Source organism: Porites lutea, chromosome 1 (assembly GCF_958299795.1).
Source record: "Porites lutea chromosome 1, jaPorLute2.1, whole genome shotgun sequence".
Taxonomy (NCBI): Eukaryota; Metazoa; Cnidaria; class Anthozoa; order Scleractinia; family Poritidae; genus Porites; species Porites lutea.
The window spans coordinates 4420201-4440200 of NC_133201.1; the positions used below are offsets into that span (position 1 = coordinate 4420201).

General features: G+C 38.8%; 1 protein-coding gene across 2 annotated transcripts in view; it reads right to left on the minus strand.

The window, feature by feature from the left end:
* The window catches only part of LOC140943045 (cleavage stimulation factor subunit 1-like), a 23515-nt gene extending 5253 nt beyond the window's left edge, over window positions 1-18262 (minus strand). Inside the window, exons 1-12 of one of the 2 annotated variants that reach the window (XM_073392090.1) lie at window positions 18164-18262; window positions 17385-17515; window positions 17083-17169; window positions 7180-7272; window positions 6610-6650; window positions 5922-6038; window positions 5406-5528; window positions 4749-4824; window positions 4145-4224; window positions 3448-3507; window positions 1565-1627; window positions 965-997 (exon numbers count right to left, since the gene is read on the minus strand). In XM_073392090.1, the coding sequence (XP_073248191.1) occupies window positions 965-997; window positions 1565-1627; window positions 3448-3507; window positions 4145-4224; window positions 4749-4824; window positions 5406-5528; window positions 5922-6038; window positions 6610-6650; window positions 7180-7272; window positions 17083-17169; window positions 17385-17515; window positions 18164-18225 (966 nt within the window). In that variant the 5' untranslated portion in view covers window positions 18226-18262. Of the gene's footprint in view, window positions 1-964; window positions 998-1564; window positions 1628-3447; window positions 3508-4144; window positions 4225-4748; window positions 4825-5405; window positions 5529-5921; window positions 6039-6609; window positions 6651-7179; window positions 7273-10453; window positions 11410-13097; window positions 13643-17082; window positions 17170-17384; window positions 17516-18163 lie in introns of those variants that run through there. The other variant, XM_073392083.1, reaches the window with a different exon arrangement.
* Window positions 18263-20000: the final 1738 nt, after the last annotated feature.

Here is a 20000-nt window from a genome sequence, read left to right on the forward strand (position 1 = left end):
TCCGAAAACAATAGCTGCACTTGTAAATTACACCTGAAAAGTTTTATTAAATCGAACCCTGGTTACAAGTATCACCACTATTTACAAAAACTGTAAGTTTAAACCATAATTATTTACAGGATAAAAACCTAACTGTGAGAGTAATAACTAATGGTGATGATGATCGTTCTTATGACATTGAGGATTTGGCAGTTCAGATAAACCCCAATAGGCACCAAAATTATAGGCTGGGAAAACAAAGCTGTTCTAAAGGCTTTAAGTCCACTTAAACTTAGGGCCTCTTCACATGAGCCCGGTTGACCGAGCTGGCCCAGTTATCGGGACAAGTTTCGCCTTGGATTCATGTGAGAAATTTCAGCCCGGTTTCCGAGATGAGAAAAAAAAAACAAAGATCCTGGGGACGAGTTCTGGCGCGAAATTCGAGGAACAAAGCAAACATGGCGAAACACAAAAATGATAACTTTCTCGCCCATCATAGTATCGACAACTCTTAAAGCTGTATCACTGCAGTTAAATGGGATGCTTATGATGTGGAAAATTCGGCAGACAATGCAAGACGATGCCATCCGGGCCGTTGGAATTCACACAGCTTTCATCCCGGTAACCAGGATGACGTGTTTATGTGGCAAAAGTTTCAGCCCGCTTACCGTGATCCCGGTTGGGAAAACCTAGATCTCGGGAACCGAGCCAGCCCGCCCTCTCATATGAACACATCGAAAATTTTACAAAGGATTTAGAGATAAGCCGAGATCTCGGAAACCGGGCCAGCCCAGTCAACCGGGCTCATGTGAAGAGGCCCATAAAACAGAACAAAATATAAAACTGAAGCACACCACAATAGTTCTCAGTTTGAAAATTAGATTATCGTCCCAGTACCACAAGCTTATACTATTCATCAAATTATTTCATCCCGAAGACTCATTCAAAATTCCTCTTATTCAGTATGAGCTCCTTAATGACATACCTTTGAGTTCTGAGAGAAGCAAACGGAATACACCTGCAAATAACAATTAATACTCTAATTATCATGAGTGACGAAGTACAGTTAATTAACTCCCTTTATTGCGGACACTGTAGAGACCTCGCGTTAGTGTCCTCATTACAGGAAGACCGTAATAGCGAGAGTTCACTTCAGTCAAACATCTGTAATTTATTTCTGCCTGGGACTTAGCTGCTGTCCGTATTTTTCGGTTCACGCAAACGCCGACAGAAAAGTAGAGCATAGTTTCGCGAACTCGAGGGATAATGGACTCCCTAAGAAACGGGACTAGCAGGAAAGAAAATACTTTGAGGTGAGACCATTTTTAATTCTTTTGGAAGAGTATCCCTACGAAAAAATCGCACGTACTAAAACCAGGGACACGGAACATTCGGAACACTCCGGAAAACACACAAGAAAAATCAAACAAACAGGGTTAGGGTTAGGTTTTCTGTTAGTCGTTTTCATTTTCACTTTACCTTTGTTAGGTTCTCCGGAAAGTTCCGGGGTGTCCCGGCGTGTCTCGGTGTTCCGTGTTTTAGTACATGCCATGCGAAACTACCTGTAAGCTTCTCTACAACCTACCTCCGCTCCATTATGAGCTTGTGGAAATGTTTGTACACATTTGTTACTGACTCCGTCCCAAATCTAAAGAAAGAGGTGACATACAAGACGCTTTAAGTGTATTTACTGTAACAACAGACTATCTTACACAACGCATTTCAATTCAAACACGAGAACGAGTTTGACCGCTATCCAAAAAACCACCATAAAGTGTTAATGAAAGAAAGGAAAAACGAGGCGTGGCCGCGTTTTATAAACAGACCTAGAGATGACAGGTTCGTTTATCGTTTGTCTCGGGTTAGTCACTTTGTTGTTAGAGGGATTTACAATCGCGTTTACGGCAAACGTCACTTTCAAGTTGAAAAAATATATTATGGATAAAACTAGCATGAAACTACTACTTTTTGTGTAGAAGTAATGAACAGAACACGACAAGAAATAGAGACAACTTAATCACGTGGTACAAATTCACGTTTGTCGTTTGCCGTAAACGTGAATCCAAATTTCTCTACTGACTGCGACGTTCTGACGTCAATTTTGATGCTATCTAATAAAAAAGGGACGCACAGACGTCACGCAGAGGCGACGCCATTGGCTCAGGTGTGATGGCAGTGAAGAGAAGGAGAAAATGACGGAAGATTTCACACCTAGGCGAAGACGAAATAGCCGAACTACTACCTAAAAAAAATAACGGGAATAAACAAAAATACCGCTCAACGAATGACAACTGCTATATGAAGAACGTTTGCGAGACCCCTGGGGGACGCTTAACAAAGTTTTATGTGGGAGGCTACAACTCCTTACCCTTTACTATACCAATTTTGACAGAAAAGAGGTACCCCTTTCGTATACCTTCTATCGGCAAATGGTACCCCTTTCACATACCTCGTTTAGAACTTTGCATCCTTTTTAACTGCTGTAAATGTACTGTCTTTAAAGTATAAATAAATCACAAAACCATAACGTCTTCTCGACTTTTTCACATCCATTAAATGTATCTGTTAGCCCTTTGTTGGGGCCTTTCTGCCGACCGAAATGACAGATTTCTTTCCTACCCTTTCATACACTTCAACAAGTGACATCGCTACCCTTTCATATGCAGAAAGCCTGAAAAAGGTAGCCTTTTCGGGCGGAGCCTCCCCGTATTACCCTGGATACCAGAGGTTTTTTCTCGCGTGCGACAAGTTGATCCGTCGGGTGTAGGCCGGCACGTGTTCGGCCGAAGGGCGAAGACACGAGCGGCAACCGGAAACCGCGCATGAAAAGCCTCTGGCACCCAGGGTACTCCGTATAGGCCATTGCAGGGAGTACTCCGCTGGGAATAGACCTTTTTACCGATAAGGCGGCCATATTGAATTAATTGGATTTAAGGAGTATTATGGGACGCTCAGGGGAAATGAGCACGATCCAGTATTTACGCGCGCTTTTCGGGCAAATTTTTCTTTAAGTTTTCCTAGAAAAAGATTGTAATGGGAAAAAAGATCGTTGTGCCGTGTTTGGATGTAATAATGATCGCGTTTTTCCCGAGAAATATACATTGAAGTTCTCTTTTTGCCCGAAAAGCGCGTGAAAATACTGAGCGAGTACCCCCTGGGCATCCCATAATCCTTCATAAATTTGATGAATTCAATATGGCCGCCGTATCGGTAAAATGGTCTATAAACATTCCTTCCTATCCTAAAATTGCCGAGGAATAGGTAAATGTTTTGGTGACGGGAATTTAACATTAAGATAAGCATGCTTTGAGCTTCGAAATATATTGAATGAATAATAAAACAAAAACTGACTTAAGCTTTCGAATGATATCAGGAATTACGCAGATCTTGCAGGTGTTATCCATAATTTTCTTCATATCATACTCAGCCTCACCCAATAACTGTTAATCACATCACATTGTTACTTACCTTTATCGAACCATCTTTGCTGCAAGATGCGTAAAGATTAGCTGACGGCGAATATTTCACCTAAACACGACATAATAAACAAATAAAAAGTTATTCACGCAGTAAACATTATTAGGCAAACAACATTAGAAAAAATCCGCTTTACATATAGAGAAGAAAAGTTCCTTACTCGACCAGAAAATAGAGAGGGGAAGTTATTGCCTCCCGTTGCCACAGTAGCAAAAGTTTTGGATGACAACAAAGCGAAAATTCACTTATAAGTAAATTCGCACTGTTTCACACTTCATCGATCTTATTCAATTTCATTTAATTTGTCATCAAATATTGGCGAAATTTTCTGGATTTAATCCAAAAGGACCGTATCTGAGTTTAGAAAAAGAAAAAGAAACTTTTTGTATTGTGTTCACCTACTCCGTAAAGCGGCGCGTGTTCCAGAACTAACTGAGGTTTAGAAGTACTGCTTTTGAAGAGACTGAGGGGAAAACCAGAGCACCGGGAGAAAACCTCGCTCAGCAAGGAAGAAACCATCAAAAACGCAGACCCCACCCGGCGTCGAAACTGGGACTTAAACTCAGACCACACTGGTGGGGGAAGAATGCTGTGCTCCTCTTCCCCCTACGCTCATCGCTTACTTTCCCACTTCCTTCAAACAGACTTTTACAAAGGCTAACCATATCTCCGCAGTCACCCCACTCACCATATTAATGGTTCCCGTGTGGTATTCCCGAGGGTTTGACGACACGAAACATTGACCAGTAATGGTGTCATAAAGTCGAACTAAAATAAAAGAGAAAGGAGAATATCATCACCAAATTTAAGACCAATATATTGACATACGATTGGTCACGTTACTGAGGTCGGTTTACCACTCCTCTGTAATACTGATCACAATGCTGTAGAAGACGGGGGAGCAGTAACTGTCTAGGTTAATGCAAAACTATATTTTGTGTGTGTGTGTTTTTGTTTTATTTCAGAGTGTACTGTAAATAAGTGTTAATTTCTCTTTTATCTACATAATTAAGTATTAATTAACTCCTTGTAAAATAAGCCTCATTCAGCAATTGCGCGGCTGTTTTTTGGCTGTAATGTATATAATTGTGAAATGTAGATAATTGTAAGTATGTCTGTTATTGCGGTTGTTTAGAATATTGTAATTAGTTTCTTTTTAATTAGTTCTTTGTAATTAGAGTAATAAATGTCTTGAATAAAAAATAAGAAATATAAAAATATAAAAAAACTATATTTTTAAAATTGTTATAAGGAGGTTTGGGTTTTGTGGCTATTGATGTCAACAAACTCACTTGTTGGGTGCTCTGTGCCAACAAGGATGAAGTCCCCTGTGGGATGAAAAGACATCGACGTGACGACCTCTGCTTCCTGAAAGATTAAAAAAGCTCACAATAAATTTATTTGTTTAAGTCAATCTCGCAAAGTCTCAAAGAGACTAGCCTGCTAACGCTGATTTCCGGTCGTCGTTTCTTCCCTGAAAAGTAACTTTTCGGATGGAGAGTACCTGACAAACAAGTGTCCACTTCATAGTCAGATGTAACTATTGGTTCCTGACTGACACTAGTTTATCGACAACTGAAGTTTTCGAGAATCCAACTGTGGTCGAGTATCAAATTTTGAGTTTCAGGACTGAAATTAACGATCGCAAATTAATAATCGACAAAAAGCGAGTGGTTTTTGGAAGTTACAAGGATTCCTTTAGCAGGATTCCCGGTGTCATGTAAACACCCCCTTAGTACTAGAGGTAATCATTGATTAGGGATCCGCGTTCGTCACTTCGGAAACGAAATCGAGTCGAAAGGAGTCCAGTTTCCCGGCCGACATGCCCCAGATAAAATCAGAGGGGGCGGTTAATCGGCAGTCGCCTCTGGTACTTCGAAAATTTGTGGCTTTGTGCCACAGGAATACCAAGATTAGGATGCGTTCTGACGAACGCGATAATTTCATACCTGTATAGAGCGGTAGGCTTTTTTTACCGAAGGTTTTGATATGTCAAAAAGTTTGACCGTACAGTCTTTACTTCCTGATGCCAACACCAGCGCACTGGGGTGAAATTCAACAGCAGTCACTTCCTGAGAGAAAAAAAAATGCATTATACCGTTCATAAACTAACTAACAAGGAAAAAAGTGCTAGATGATTATGGGCACAAAAACTGCAGCAACAACAAGAAAACCTATACCCACGTCGCAAATGCATGTTGAAAGGTGTTTCAAAGGTCGTACAATTATTGTTTCCAAAAGCTATTTCTTTCTGAATGCTCAACGTTTCACAAAGAAGTATCAGAAAACTGTCAAAAGGGATCTTTTCCTCGTGTAGGCAGCCGCAGTATATTGAGAATTTTGCAATTAGAAGAGCCTACATGTAATTTAGTGAACCATAACAACGCCTTGTACACATTTAAGTTCGCATCTCCCATGTAATCGCCACATAAATCCCCCCCCACCCCCCCGCCCAACTGACTTACATCATTGTGATCATAAAGCGTCCGTATAACAGGATGATTCTCTAGATTTGTTCCTGTTCCTTGGTCTTGTGACTGGGGCATTGTGTTCTTCGCTACCATTCTCTCAACATCTAACACCTAAAAAAACACATGATTTCTTTTTATTATTTTGGGATTTAGAGACAAATCAAGTGATAGTTTTATTCTACCTATAGAGAGCTTTTTTCGTATCACCTGGAAATGATTTTGCACGAAAACAACAAGCGAACATAAAAAGAGCAATTTGATGGGTTTATCGTACGAATGAATACAAACGAGCGTGGCTTTTGATTTGTTCAGCTAAAATAATTCACAGTACGTGACTGGATTCAAGAAGAAAATGGCAGGTATTGGCATTACCTTTGGCTCTGGAGTCCAGGGCGTGCAACACGAAAAGTATCTAATATTCAAGCACGTAATATTATTGTGAAAAGTCTTCTATAAAAAATGGAAACTAGCCGAGATCTGTGCCTACTCTAGGAGCTAGTTGTGGGTTGCGGAAGACAGAATCACATATACAATGTTACTTATTTTGAAGACAGGGAAACTGAGTTATGGACAGTAAAAGGAAAGTACACGTGGTTAAAAACTAAAAAACGATTCTTTAAAATCTTTCTACTTTTAACAGGTTATACATAGGTAACATAAAAGATGTTTCAGTTTAAATCACCTTAATTGAAGCATCAACAGAGCCGGTGGAAATCAGTCGTCCTAAAAAAGGAAACCAGTCAAAAGTCATTATGGTGGTCGCTGTCGTTATCATCGTCGTCAGGGACGGATATTTTAAATATAGTCCACGTCAAAAGTTGATAAAAACCGTGAAAGGAATACCCAGGGTACTATGAGGTTTTTTCTCGCGTCCGACGGGAGCTTCGTTTCGTCGGCCGAAGGCCGAAGAGACGAGCAGCTAAGCCGCGAAAGAAAACTTTTCGCGTGGGTCACTTTTTAAGACTTGACCGGAACGGGAAACCTCGCATGAAAAGCCTCTGGCACCCAGGGTATGAAAGGGGATATTCAGCTACTGTATTAGCAACGAGAACGCTGACGTCCCGGACATCATGATTAGCAACCGGAAGTTCGATGTCTCGCTTGATGGAACGCTTCTGTCTCACACAACGAATCTGAATGCCTTTGTTTAAAGTCCCGCTGTACGAATTTGTCGAGTCAGAGCAATGAAAGAGAGAAAATATCAACTTCCGGTTGCCATTTTTGACGTCCGCCCTATTACTTATCATCTTACCATTTTGACTAAAGCTGGCTGCTCTACAAGGTTGTTTATGTGCTGTGACATAGTATGTTTCATACATATGTGCCGCCGGGCTGGTGCCATGATCTGCAAAAATGAAAACGAGGTAAATGGAGTAAAAGAAATTCTCAAAGAGGAAAAACAGCTGTTTCACTTGTGAGCCAAAAAGAAAGCTAGTAACTGGATAGGTATAATGATAGAGGCTTTGAGAACATTTTATTTTCTGAGTTCACTTTGTTAAAGCATGATGGTCAAGTGGTTTAGGGTACTGGTTCAATCCCTCCCTCTGGCCACAAGATGGACGTTTTTCTTGATATTCCCAAATTGAACTCCCTGGCCAGCCACCATCCCCCCCCCCCCCCCCCCCCAACCAAGATAACAGAAACCAAAACTAAGTTACACATTATCTACAGGATGTGACCTTGACAGTTCTTAAAAATGCTTAAGCTGTGGACCTCTATGTGTCCCCCAACTGAATGTCCCCAAGTTGTCAATCCCTTCCAGATCGAATAGTATGTCTGAACGCTGGGTTTTGACATGACAGGAAAACTGGAACAAATGATTTGTTCCAGTGAAGAAAAACATCTTGGAGAAAAGACGATAACCAACAACCAGAGCAACAAACTAAACCACAAATGGTTTAGATTAATAGTCACATTCTAATTCGGAGATTTAAAGTCAAAGCAGCCAGTTTTTAAATAAACTGAACTGTTAGTCACGTTAATAACTATCCTCCTTCAATGAAAAGCCAAATGTTGCGGGTGTCTGAGCGAGAACAATACATAGAGAAAGGAACTCTTGATTGACACTCTCTATATATACCATTTTTCACTCATTTTCATGTTCACGATCAACATTTTTCAAAAGGGCGCGTTTAAGTGCCCAGCCAAGATTTTGTGTCGCTTAGCCCTTAACCCCTTAACCCTATAAGGCCCAAGAGTGACCAACATCAATTTTCTTCCAACAATATCCATATATTGCTAAGAGAAATGGTTATGAGAATTAAGGAAATGATCACTAAAGAGAAAACGCTTTGATAATTGAATAATTAGTTAAGAATTATTCTTTAAGGAAATGTATAGAGATCAGTTTGGAGAGTGGTTTAGGACCTAGCCTGCGTGAAAGGCGTTAAAAGGAGAAGGGGAATGAGGGAATTTGGGCCCGCGAGAGCGCGTGGGGCGCGCGTGGTCTCGTGCCCTAATTCCCTTCCCCTTCCCTTTCGAACGCCTTCCACGCAGGCTAAAGAGGACCGTACACATCTTCCATTTTGTACAAGAATTCATTGCATGAAACTTCTTAGTAAGATACGTCTGGTTTCATGTTATTGCATTCTCTTGGTAGTGTAGTACATACAACGAGCATAGAGATCAAACCATGCCTTAGGTGGTCGTTTACAGGAAGATAAATCAACGGAAAAATTCTAAGGCCGTCATCCAAAAAGTGGTCTTTTTTAAGGTGGCAAATGATAAGGATATTGTCATCAACTCAATAAAAAAGCACTTCAAATACTCTTCTAGATATGCTTTAATCTCTTTCTTAAATTTCTTGATTTTTTTCGTAGGTTAAATAGCACATTTCTATTTGTACTCTTATTGTTATAACAAGATTACGATATATTACATTGCTAAAATAATAATTTACATAAAAATGAACATTTATAATACACTGAAAATTACTCTGTTATAGTTATATTACTCAAGTCATTTCAAGACATAAGAGATGTTCCACTATCATAGTACTCTTACAATAGCATCATTTCACTATAGTTATTCAAGCCTTCCTTTCCTCCCATTCTGAGGGGAGAAGGAAACATGAGCTGCTACCAGGGGCATAGTTTGCATGAGCAAGAATTCAGTGAGTTTGAATTTGCCTGCATAGCACAGCTTTTTTTAGGGCAAAGGAAGAAATTTCAAGGATGAGTGCGCACTCCCCACCAAGAGGGGAGAAATGTTCCCCTCGCATCCTATATCAAACCTAACCTAAAAATAAACTGTTGCCTGCCACACAGGCTAGGTTTGACTTAGTATAAGGTACAAGGTACAAAAACAAAACTATTCAGGAGTAGTAAAATAATTAATACAGTCTATATAGGAATTAAAAAATCTAATTGGCAGGATCTTTAGTGTTTAGCTATGGAGGGGGATTCCAGTGACGCAGTAAAAGATAACAGGTTTAAGAGTCCTAACAGCACACCTCCACCCTCTACACTATAAGCTTTCAAATGCCGTTTAGGGATACTGTTACTGACATAGAAGGCATCACCGACAAGGGTCAGTATGTCGGACCAGCAACCCATCAGTCCCCGATAACAAGTCCTGCTCTGACCAGTCACTGGTTTGTTTTGCAGGCAGTCCGAGCTTAAATACTCAGCCACACTTGCAAATTGCCCTTTGGTTGCTTCAGACCAGTAAAGGGCCTGTTTCATAGTAACTGTACATAAGTTGCATAAAAGTTCTTATGGAAAAGGAAAAACCTTAAAGCATTATCAACTTGCTTCAAATGATGCAGGAAATCCAAGAAATTTTTGAATATTATTTGTCACACCTGGCCCCAGCTGCAGGCATAATCAAGCCCGTGAATACGGACACCGAGGGGACCATACAAAGTGTCTGTATTAACAGGGTCCATATTAAGCGAATTGAATTTAGAGAAAATGTAAGAGCTTTCTTTCCCCAGGGAGAAAGCAAACTGTCCAAAATAAATGAGATGTCCATATTAAGTGGGTGTCCATAAAGGGGAGTTTGACTGAACTTGTTATTTTTGAAGTTAGCTACTTTCAGGATCTATTTGTTTACATCATTTCTTAACTTTATTTTCTAAGGTATATTTTTTAGCAGTTGTTACATGTACTTTAAAAACTTTACAGTACTGATCATAAAAGATTGTTTATTTGTGGTACTTCTTTTTAGTTTGTTTGTTCGTTTTTTCAATATTATTCACATTTGTACTCACTGTGCTATATAAGATGTACCTGAGTTTCTAATCTGTGGACTAAATTCATTAGTATGGTCAGATTTTTTTTCTTATCATAACATTAGTCTTTTGAAGTAAATTTCCTTCAACCATTATTTTACTTTACAAATATTTACACTTGCATCTTGTGTTTTCCAGTCTTGAACCTCGTAATAGTGAGCTCAAAGGATGGTACAAAGAAGAGGACAGCAACATGCTTATGTGCGACAAACGTGACTGGCATATTACTTACATGTTTGTCGTGATGTTCAATTAATTTAACTCTTCTAATCTTTCACAAAAAGATCTTTAAAAAACAAGGTGAAGTTAGTATAGGCAGAAATTGTTTTCAAACAAATTATTATCATGCTTGTCACACAATGTTTGCCACCTTCTTCCCTCTGCCATCCCTTTGCATAAGTTCACTAATAAGAGACAAAGCTTGAACTTAAGAATATTACAGCTTTAGTTCTGGATACTTGCTTGTACATGGTTGTTTAAATGCACTACATAAATCTGCTGTCCAACCTCCAGAGTTTCTCTCTCTGGGGTCCCACCTTGAGGCTCCATCATGGACCCATTAAACAAGCTGTCCAGCGAGAACCTCTCTTCTGCATCAGCACCAGAGGAAGACGGCTGAGATGGGGAACAGTTACAAGCTTCACGTCCGGAATCTTCGCGACTAGGGAAATGATCAAGTGCAGTCACTCGCTGATGAGCATTGGAATCTCTTCTAGCCAACACCTGCACAGTTCCTGGATCTTTGTGTGGAGACTTTTGACTTTGCGTAAGAGCTGCAATTTTTGATGCCACTAAATCTGTCTCAGACACATTCTTAGCTGGTGGTTCTTGAAAAGGGGCAACATTATACCTTCTTCCAGAATGTTTTATTTGACTTGGAGGCCGGGCTTGAGGTGGAGGTTCTTCTCTTATCGCCACAGCTGAAAGATTCTGAGAGCACGATGGAAGCTGATCATCCATTTCATCTTCAAGACTACCCTCGGCAGTGTCAGAATCAACTTGGTCGAGTTGTTTGTGGCCATTTTCAAGGTCTTGCAGCAAATTCTTCATGCGTTCCTCATGTTTCTTCCTAGACCTTAGATTCTTAAAGTAGTCGCTAATGCATTGTTCTGGGATAGCCAGCTGATTAGCTAAGCACTGACGGTTATTAGTGGAAAGGTATTTGTTGCGGTGATAATAATCTTCCATCACAACTTTTGCCTCCATAGGGATAAGGCGTCTTTTCTTCTTTGAAGGATCTTCAGTTAAACCCTTAAAAACATTAATAAAATGAAGTCAAACAAGACAGTACCAGTAGTTGAGTTGTACAAGGTCAATGCATCAGTAGTCACTTTTGTGTTTACGTTTTGAACAAATTAAATCTTCTAGAAACTCTCCACAAGAAGAATGTATATCCCACTACTTGAAAGAATTTGCTGAATAAAAGGTGTCATTATTTCAAAATTCATAAAAAATGAAGAAAGACATATAAAGTAGTAAAAGGTAAAGCAACCATTATTTTACGTCCATAATTTGTGACAGTAATAACTGATAAACTTGAGGTCGACAGCGTGCTCATTTTTTTCCCCCACCCCCCCCCCCCTCCCCACTTCTCTATCAATGATCTGTTTTAAGGGTGTTTAAAGCAAGTCAAAGCTACACAGAAAGGTGAGAAGTTGAAACAAGGATGTGATGTCACCAAGGAGCAAACTCAGAACCTTGCGCAAAAAAGGCTGCGCAACAACCAACTGCCCCACATTGCACTTCTGGAGCTTGGACTGACATACATTTTTGCTTGCTGCTTAACTGAAATAACAAACCTCTGCTGTCATAAAATTCCGTTTATTGGTAAGGGGCATGCAACAGGTTGTGGAGACAATTTGATTTGCCAGAATGAATTTTTGTACTGTAAGTCATTAGACAAAAAAATGCAGGAATTGAACAGAATGCACCCCAGACTGAACTCTAAAATGCATATTTCTACAGCAAACAATATACATGAATACAATAAATACACAGTGCTAGACATAAAAGAAAGGTGCGAGGAAAGTTAGTTTTACAGCTTGCCATTAAGGCAAACTATACAGTGTAGCTAGCACTGTACATTGTACCAGTCCAAAAGTCATTTCAGCTAGCCTAAAAAAAATTTTGATAACTGATTACAGTTGTCCTGTAATTTAAATTCCACATAAATTTCACTAAAAAAACAGGATTCAGTTGCCCTATAGCAAAATCCACTAGACCAGGGCTATCGGACACTACTTTCTTTTTATGCAGAAAAGGGGTTAAAATTGAAAATACTGTACAGTAGTTTTTAAGGAAGAAAGATCGTGTGATCACAAACTGAGGTACATGTAAAGCTGTATAGCAAAAGAGAGCAACAGACATTGATCAATATCTTTCCCATAGTGTTATAAAGTCAAGTAACTATAATGTTACCAACAATGCAACTTTACAAGACACTCCTCACAACTTTCAACCACTCTAGAGGGGTTGAAAGTTGTGAGGGGGACCCAACCAAAAAGTAACTGAATCAGGGGCAGATCCACAATTTTTATTAGGAGGGGGTGCACCACACTAAGGAATGGCTTAACTGACTGGTGACGTAAACCAATTTTAAATGCGAATACAATGAAGAAGGCTTTTGACTAGGCAATAATATTAAGTGAACTGCTGAGAATACATATCAAACAATATTGCAGATTTTGTGGAACTGTATTAGAAAGCAGCAGGTCATCTCAGTGGGTGTGTGCACCCCCTGCACACTTCTCCTAGATCCACCCCTACCAATTCTGTTATGCATCCTGCCATAACTGGAATGATCATTACAATGTACATGTACCTGTTTTTGAAAAAGTAAACAAAATGTGGGAATAAAACCAAATCAGCACAGTCATTCCTGCCTCAAGCCCTACATGTACTTTTAAACATTTTTTACTGATAATCAAAATACAACTTACAATTTCAATCTGCCGTCGTTTCAGTCTCTCCATCTTTAGCTCCTCTCCTTTGCTCTGATAAATCATCAGCCGTTCCTCTTCTGGCTTGAGAAGAAACCGCCGCATGGTCTCAAAATTCAACCATCCCTTGTAATGAGTATTATCATGTGGACGGAAAAAACTTTCGCCATGTTTGAGCATTTCAGAGAGATACCCTTGGGATTTTCCAAGCACAGCTTTGGCAAACACCTCTTGGGATACATTGTACTTAACAAGCTCAACTTTAACTTGTTCACAGATGCTCTCTGCATCAAGGACATCGCCATTGGGGGTCAAAGGTTTGGAGTCTGTGGCTGGTTTTTCATCTTGCATAGGCTCAGACGAAAGTTTCTTATCAGACGTGATTCTTAAAATGTGATGCAGAACTGTGTTCACAGAGGGCGCGTCATCTGCTTTGTCATTACGCTCACCCCCAGATTCTTGATCTACTTTTTGAAGTTTAAGATTGTTCATGAATGACTCATCACTGGTGGAGCTGGAATACCATTCTCCAGTCAGATCATTCCCTAAACAAGCAATGAAATGGAATAACTCAGTCTGTGTATACTGAATCAACTACTTTAATCAGTGTTATTTCCCTTTCATTCACACAATCTTCAGCTGTAGTACATATGTACAAACCACAAAGAACAGCTACAGTACCACTCAAAAGTAAGTTGACCGTCACTTGAGTCTCGATTCTCGAGACTTGATTTTCGACACTTTTGAGGATGAAGTCTCGTGTCTTGAGAATCAAATCTCAATAATTGAGGATCAAGCTCAAATTTTGAGTCAAGAAATATTTTGAACTTTTTGTGAGAGAGCACTCTTTAAAAGTGTACACTTAACTTTTATTCTAAATTAATTAAATTGTGTACAGCTTGCTTGGAGGTACATGTAAAAGCATTTGGTTGTTCACTTCTGGGCGAAGTAGTTTCATGCAATATCTAGACCACTTGTACACTATCCACTTTAAAATTATTTTTGATTAACAAGTGACAAAACCACCATTCACTAAAGTCAAACATGGAGGTATTTATCTTACTCTGCTCAGCTTAGTGAATAACCACAACTATTTAGTCCACCATCATTTCAGTCAGTTTAATGATTAATGATTACATTAAATTTGTTTGACTACCTGTAAGTTACGGTACATTAATTTTCAAAATCTTTCACTATAAAAATATTGATACTTATGATCAAGAAGTACCCCAAATAATGATTAAGTTATGTATGAACAAGTAGTGTATGTTCTTGAGATTTAAAAAAAGTTATGTTTAAATATTTTGGACAGAATTTATAAAACTTTCTAATGGGACCTTTAATTTCTTGACTTTATCAATTTAATTTAAAATCAAATGTTCCTGGTTACTTGAAGAACATTTTTTCAAAACAATGTTGTAGGTAAAATCCTTGCTCAGGATAAACCTACATTGTAATGACAGTACATTGAGTTTGATTCAGAATTTCCTCTGTTTTCTGGCCCTAACAACATTATTCATTTGAGACAAAGAAAATTGTGGTTTAACCTGAGAAAAGACGTCATCTAAGACATAAACAACTACTACAAAATTAATGTACTTTCCGGCCTGAATACACTTACAGTTGCTAAATAGAAATTAATCAAGTTGAACAAAGCTATTTTTTGGCATTAAATAATGCACACAGTGTAAGAAAAGGTGGCAAAAAGAAACTCAAATATTTATACATGTACATTGATTAGTTATAATATTGTTGGGTTGTTAATTCAGCTGAAAGATGTTTAATTTGCTTTTTTTTCTTAGATGGACTTGTATTATTAATTTTTACACCGTGGTCATCGTGAAACAGGGTAATCAATTTAAAAGTATTAACCCACACTTTGGGAGATGTTGTAGCACAAAGTTATGGCATATCATGTAAGGATGGTAATTAATCTTATATTTGCTGAACATGTAAGTACAGAAAATTCAAAATCCCCAAGCACGAAACCAGGCAACTTAAGAAACTACACCTTAGGAGTGAAAATTGACACCTGGGATATCAATTTTCTGAAAGCTCAGCCCTCACTTGATTGACTAATTTTTATTCTTTACTGTTTGAGAAGAAAAATAATTTTTCAACTGGAAGGGATTATAGCAGATCTAATACCATAAAAAACAGCCTCTAAAATTTAGGTAGATGTACTGGATTGTACTTTCTAACTATTCTTTGCTCTTCAAATCCTTGAAGAACACGTTGGAATTGAGTATGAAGGTGTAGTTAGCAATGTGCTACAGATTAAAATGAAGAATTGATTCAGTATACGTATTGACAAGCATTCCATTTCATTTGCTTGTATCTTTTCCCCCACTGATCTAAAAGAATAAATGGTAGATTTATACCAAATGCAGTTTATCTGGACGGGTGTGTTTCTAAACCCATTCAACAAACACCTGGCATTGTGGAAGATGAGTTTTTACTCTCCCTTAAAACATCTGTTACAGGTCAAAATTAAATTCAGGTTAATTTTTTTAACCCAGGGTTGTCATAAGTAGCCAGCTGCCAGCGAAAATCGCCACCTACTTGGTTAGTATAGCCCAGCTACTCTGCTTGGCATTTCTTTATGAATGGTGTTTTTTAAAATAATAAAATATCCCTGGACAGGCCGCTTACTTTGACAACTCAGCCGTCTACTTCAGAACTTTCTGACAACCCTGTAACCTAGGTTGATTCTCAATTTCCTTTGTCTTCTAGCCCTAGGAATTGAGAATCAACCTAGGTTAAAAAAAATTAACCTGAATTTAATTTTGACTTGTAACACATCGACAGCTGTAGCAAAGCCTTGTGTATTAACCCTTTAAATCCGAATACCCACATACAAATTCTCTAGACTGATGTCCAAGATTTCCTTAAAGGATAAGTTGAGAGAATTTCTTTGGCGTTCATTTCCTTAATTCTCAGAGCCTTTCTCATGATTATGCATGGCTCGATAAAAGTCCCATCCGGGACAAGCAGATTTTCTTCTGGGGCAAGTAACTTTTAAATTCACTTTCCCAATGGGCAAGGGCCTAAGCAGGTCACCTTCTAACTAAATTATTAACTTAGACAAGCAAGAAGTGGTCCTGGAGAAGCAAAATGTGACAGTTGCTTATCCAAAGAAGAAGCTGGAATTCAAGTTTTTTCGAGCCCTATTACAGTGGAACCTCGATTTAGTAAAGGGCCAAGGGACTGGCAAAATGCGTTCCCTGTAAAGAGGTTTCGTTATATCAAGTTCTTTTCCATTCAGTAAGATCCAACTAGTGGTCTATTATCAATGTTGCGTTCTGATTGGTTGAGCCACTACTAAGCTATATGTTATAGTCCACGAGTAGCGAAAAGCGCCGGATTTTTGGCAACAAAAAAGGATTAAAGTCTTGCTTTAAGTTGTTTTGTCTCCATATTTTTGACCAACCAGCTGGATTTTACTAAAAGAATTATTCCTCTCGCCCTCATGGCCTCTGAGTCAATACCCCATTCGGCTTTCCGCCTCATGGGCTATTGACTCAGAGCCCATTTGGACTCGAGGAATAATTGTTAAATATTTTACTACACGTATTACTGGGGTAAAGAAAATCGTTTGTTAGGTCGAGGACTTCGTTATATAGGGGTTCATTACATCGAGGTTCCACTGTATGTATATAAATTGTTCGTTACTCTTGGGAATTCTTGTGGTCATTTCTTAACTTGAATAGTTACATGTAACAATGAATGAGCTCTGTAGTACCACAAGGAATTGGCTGCTTCAGGGCTGTGCTCTAGCAGAGCCCAGTGATCCCTGGCACCCAACTTTTGCTCTTGGGTGACTAGAAAATCTTAGTTTTTTTAGACAAATCACATGCTGGGCACCCAGAGTTTCACAGATTAAGTGTACTGGGCTCCCTTTAATTTTCCTTAGAGTACTGCCTTGTGTTTCTTTAAAAGGCAGAACTGGAAATGTTCTAGACATACAATTCATTTCCTTCCTCACCTTCTGGTTCATATTCCAGATCAATTCCTCGCTTTGTTTCTGCTGATGGTGTTAGACCAGGGATGACTGGTTGTTCTGGCTTCACTCCTAACAAGACAAATCAATTACCAAATTAGCAATACAGAAAAGTCAGGGTGTGTACATAAGCTAACGACAAAACAATAAACTAACTTATGAATGCTGTTGCTTGCTGTTTAGCGTTCTACAGCTTTCTCAAGCTTAGTTTTCTCTCTATTCTAATTTCTAGTGTTCACAGCTTTGACACTTTGCCTGTAATAAATTACATTTAACTCCAACCACACCTTCCGTTTCTGCCTGAATTCCAAGATTAACTACTTGGTGTAGGCGTGCCATTGGAGGGCAAGCACTGATGATATTGACAACTTTAGCCAAGTTGGAAGCAATTGCTTCAAATCCATCATATCTAAGTTGGCTGAAAAAAAAAACGATTCAAAATTAATGAAGTCAACATCAATACACTCAGCCCATGACAAAAATGTTTGCTGATAGCTACAATATTCGAAAATTAAGCTTATTGAATAACTAAGGACTCTCAGCGCCCACACATTGCACAGTCAACCTTATGCAGCTGCTTGCACAACAAGGAAAAAAAAGACATTGCATTTTGACAATATCTTCAAGTAACTTTTCTCAGATTTACAAATCCATCGAAATCACCTTGATGGTGTTAAAAGTAACTTTGAAAAATACGCCAAGAGGGGGGGAATCGAAGAACAGTAGTCAATTAACCAAGGCGTAAGCCATCAATTCATCATAACAGGTTAATACTGCACAGAAACTATCGACCATGTGATGGAAATACCACTAGGTCCAATGTTAAAAGCTAAAAATCACGATAGTTTAGATTTTTGAGGTATATAGATAAGGAAAAAACAGCAAAGATAAATAAACGTCTTTGATATCGATCTTGTCGTGTCTTCTGCGGGGTCCAAACAAAAAGCCGCCATCTTGCTTTTTTCACCTTCCACTATTCATTGCTCCTATAAGATCTTTTAGTAAAGTTTTCTACGCTACGTTTTAGAGAAAACTGCGAACAACACATTTAGTCATTTTACTCTACCTTATCATCAGCTTGTAAAGGTTTTCCCTTTCTTTTAATCCGTCTGCCATGGTGGCCATCATGACGGAGATGTCAAATAGAAAGCGTGCTTCAAACGACCAATTACCGACGATTTTCCGACTTGTACCGATTCCTCCCGAACTGGCCCCGAAGATATACTCACTCGGATCGGATGTAACGTTGTTTAAGGAGTATGTAGCCTGTTCTGAACAGGCTAAAATAATGTGGAGAATAAATTAAAAAAATTGGTCATCTCGAGTTTTTTCGCCCTCACAAATTGTTCAAAGCGTCATTTTGCGAGATGATAACTTGACCGGTAGTTTAGAACTAAGAAGGAGTCTCGTTTGTTTTAGTTCTTCTAAACCGCCGGACAAATTATCATCTCGCAAAAATTAATAACACTTTTTTAAAAACAGCTCGGGAAGGCGAAAAATCATGACAGATGACTAAGTTTACATTTCGCTTGAACTTCGCTGGAACATTTAGGTTGAAATCTGTATTTTGGAGTAACTTATAGCCACCGTTAAACACTCATCTCTCATCCGTATTTTTTCTATTAAGTACACAAGTTCAGTCACAACAACTGTTCGGGCTCTTCAGTCTGGCCTCGAACAAGAAACTTAATTTTTACAGTTCCTTAAAAGAGATACCAACAGAACCGAATTTCTAGATGCAATAAAAAATCCCCTCCATAGACCTAGTATTAATAAATTTCCCCTAGGAATTCGAAATCATCGACTCCTATCGAAACAGGGAGATACACTGTACCCAAGACTCCCGAACACTTAAGAATCTGTTCCTTATGTCAAGCTAATGAAGTTGAAGATGAATGTCATGTTATGTTTTCTTGCACTCTGTATGATACGCTTCGCAACAAATTTTTTGATGAAATCATTAAGAAATATAACTTTTTTAACGATTTAGATGTCAAATCAAAAATTTGGTTCCTATTTAACAATATTGATCCATTTATTTGTAAAACAGTTGCTGCTTCTTTTTTTGAGATTATGAACACGATAGACACGATCATGTAATATCAAAAGTGTTAACTAATTACTTAATTATTTACCTTTTTTAAGAGAATAGGTAATGCCATGCATAAAAATGGAAATACCCCAATAATTGTTGTTGTTGCCACACGAACAGACGGTGGTCTCGCCTCCAGGAAACCGTTATTGCTCCCAGAATACCCGAACGATGACCGACAGACCACTCCCTTCACAAAGTGACGGCGCTGGCATGCAATTTCGACGCTTTCTGATTGGCTAGATATATTAGCTACTTGCGAGTACAATTGCTCTAGAGCAGATCACCAAGGATTGGATAAAACCTGTTCCTATATAAAAACACCTATCCGGCTTATCCTGGTGGAATCTGCTCGGACAATTCAGTAAAGTAGTGAACAATGTAAGGCTGAATTTCGTCGGGACCTCTTCAAGGAAACTAAGAGACAGGCCGCTGCAATTCAAAACCCAAGAAACGAAATATAAGATTAAAAAAACTGCAATAAATATAAGCTGTGTAGAAGGAACTGATAACTTAAGATTACAATAAAAGAGAAAACAGCGGCGACCTAGAAACGTTTACATCATACCCGGTTTAAACCCAAACGTGTCAATATACGTAAAGAATTGTAAACCTTATCTAGTTGGCAACTAAACGTCCACTGTTTTCACTTTTATTGTACGTACACTCGGCTGGTACATCAAATGGGACGGACCATTTTGGTTTCGTCCGATCGGAATATTCAGTACCAGCTTTGAAGGTGGTCTACTTTGATAGGTCTGGTCATTTCGGTGGGTCTGGACCGAAATCTCCCCTTCCATTAAAGAAAATT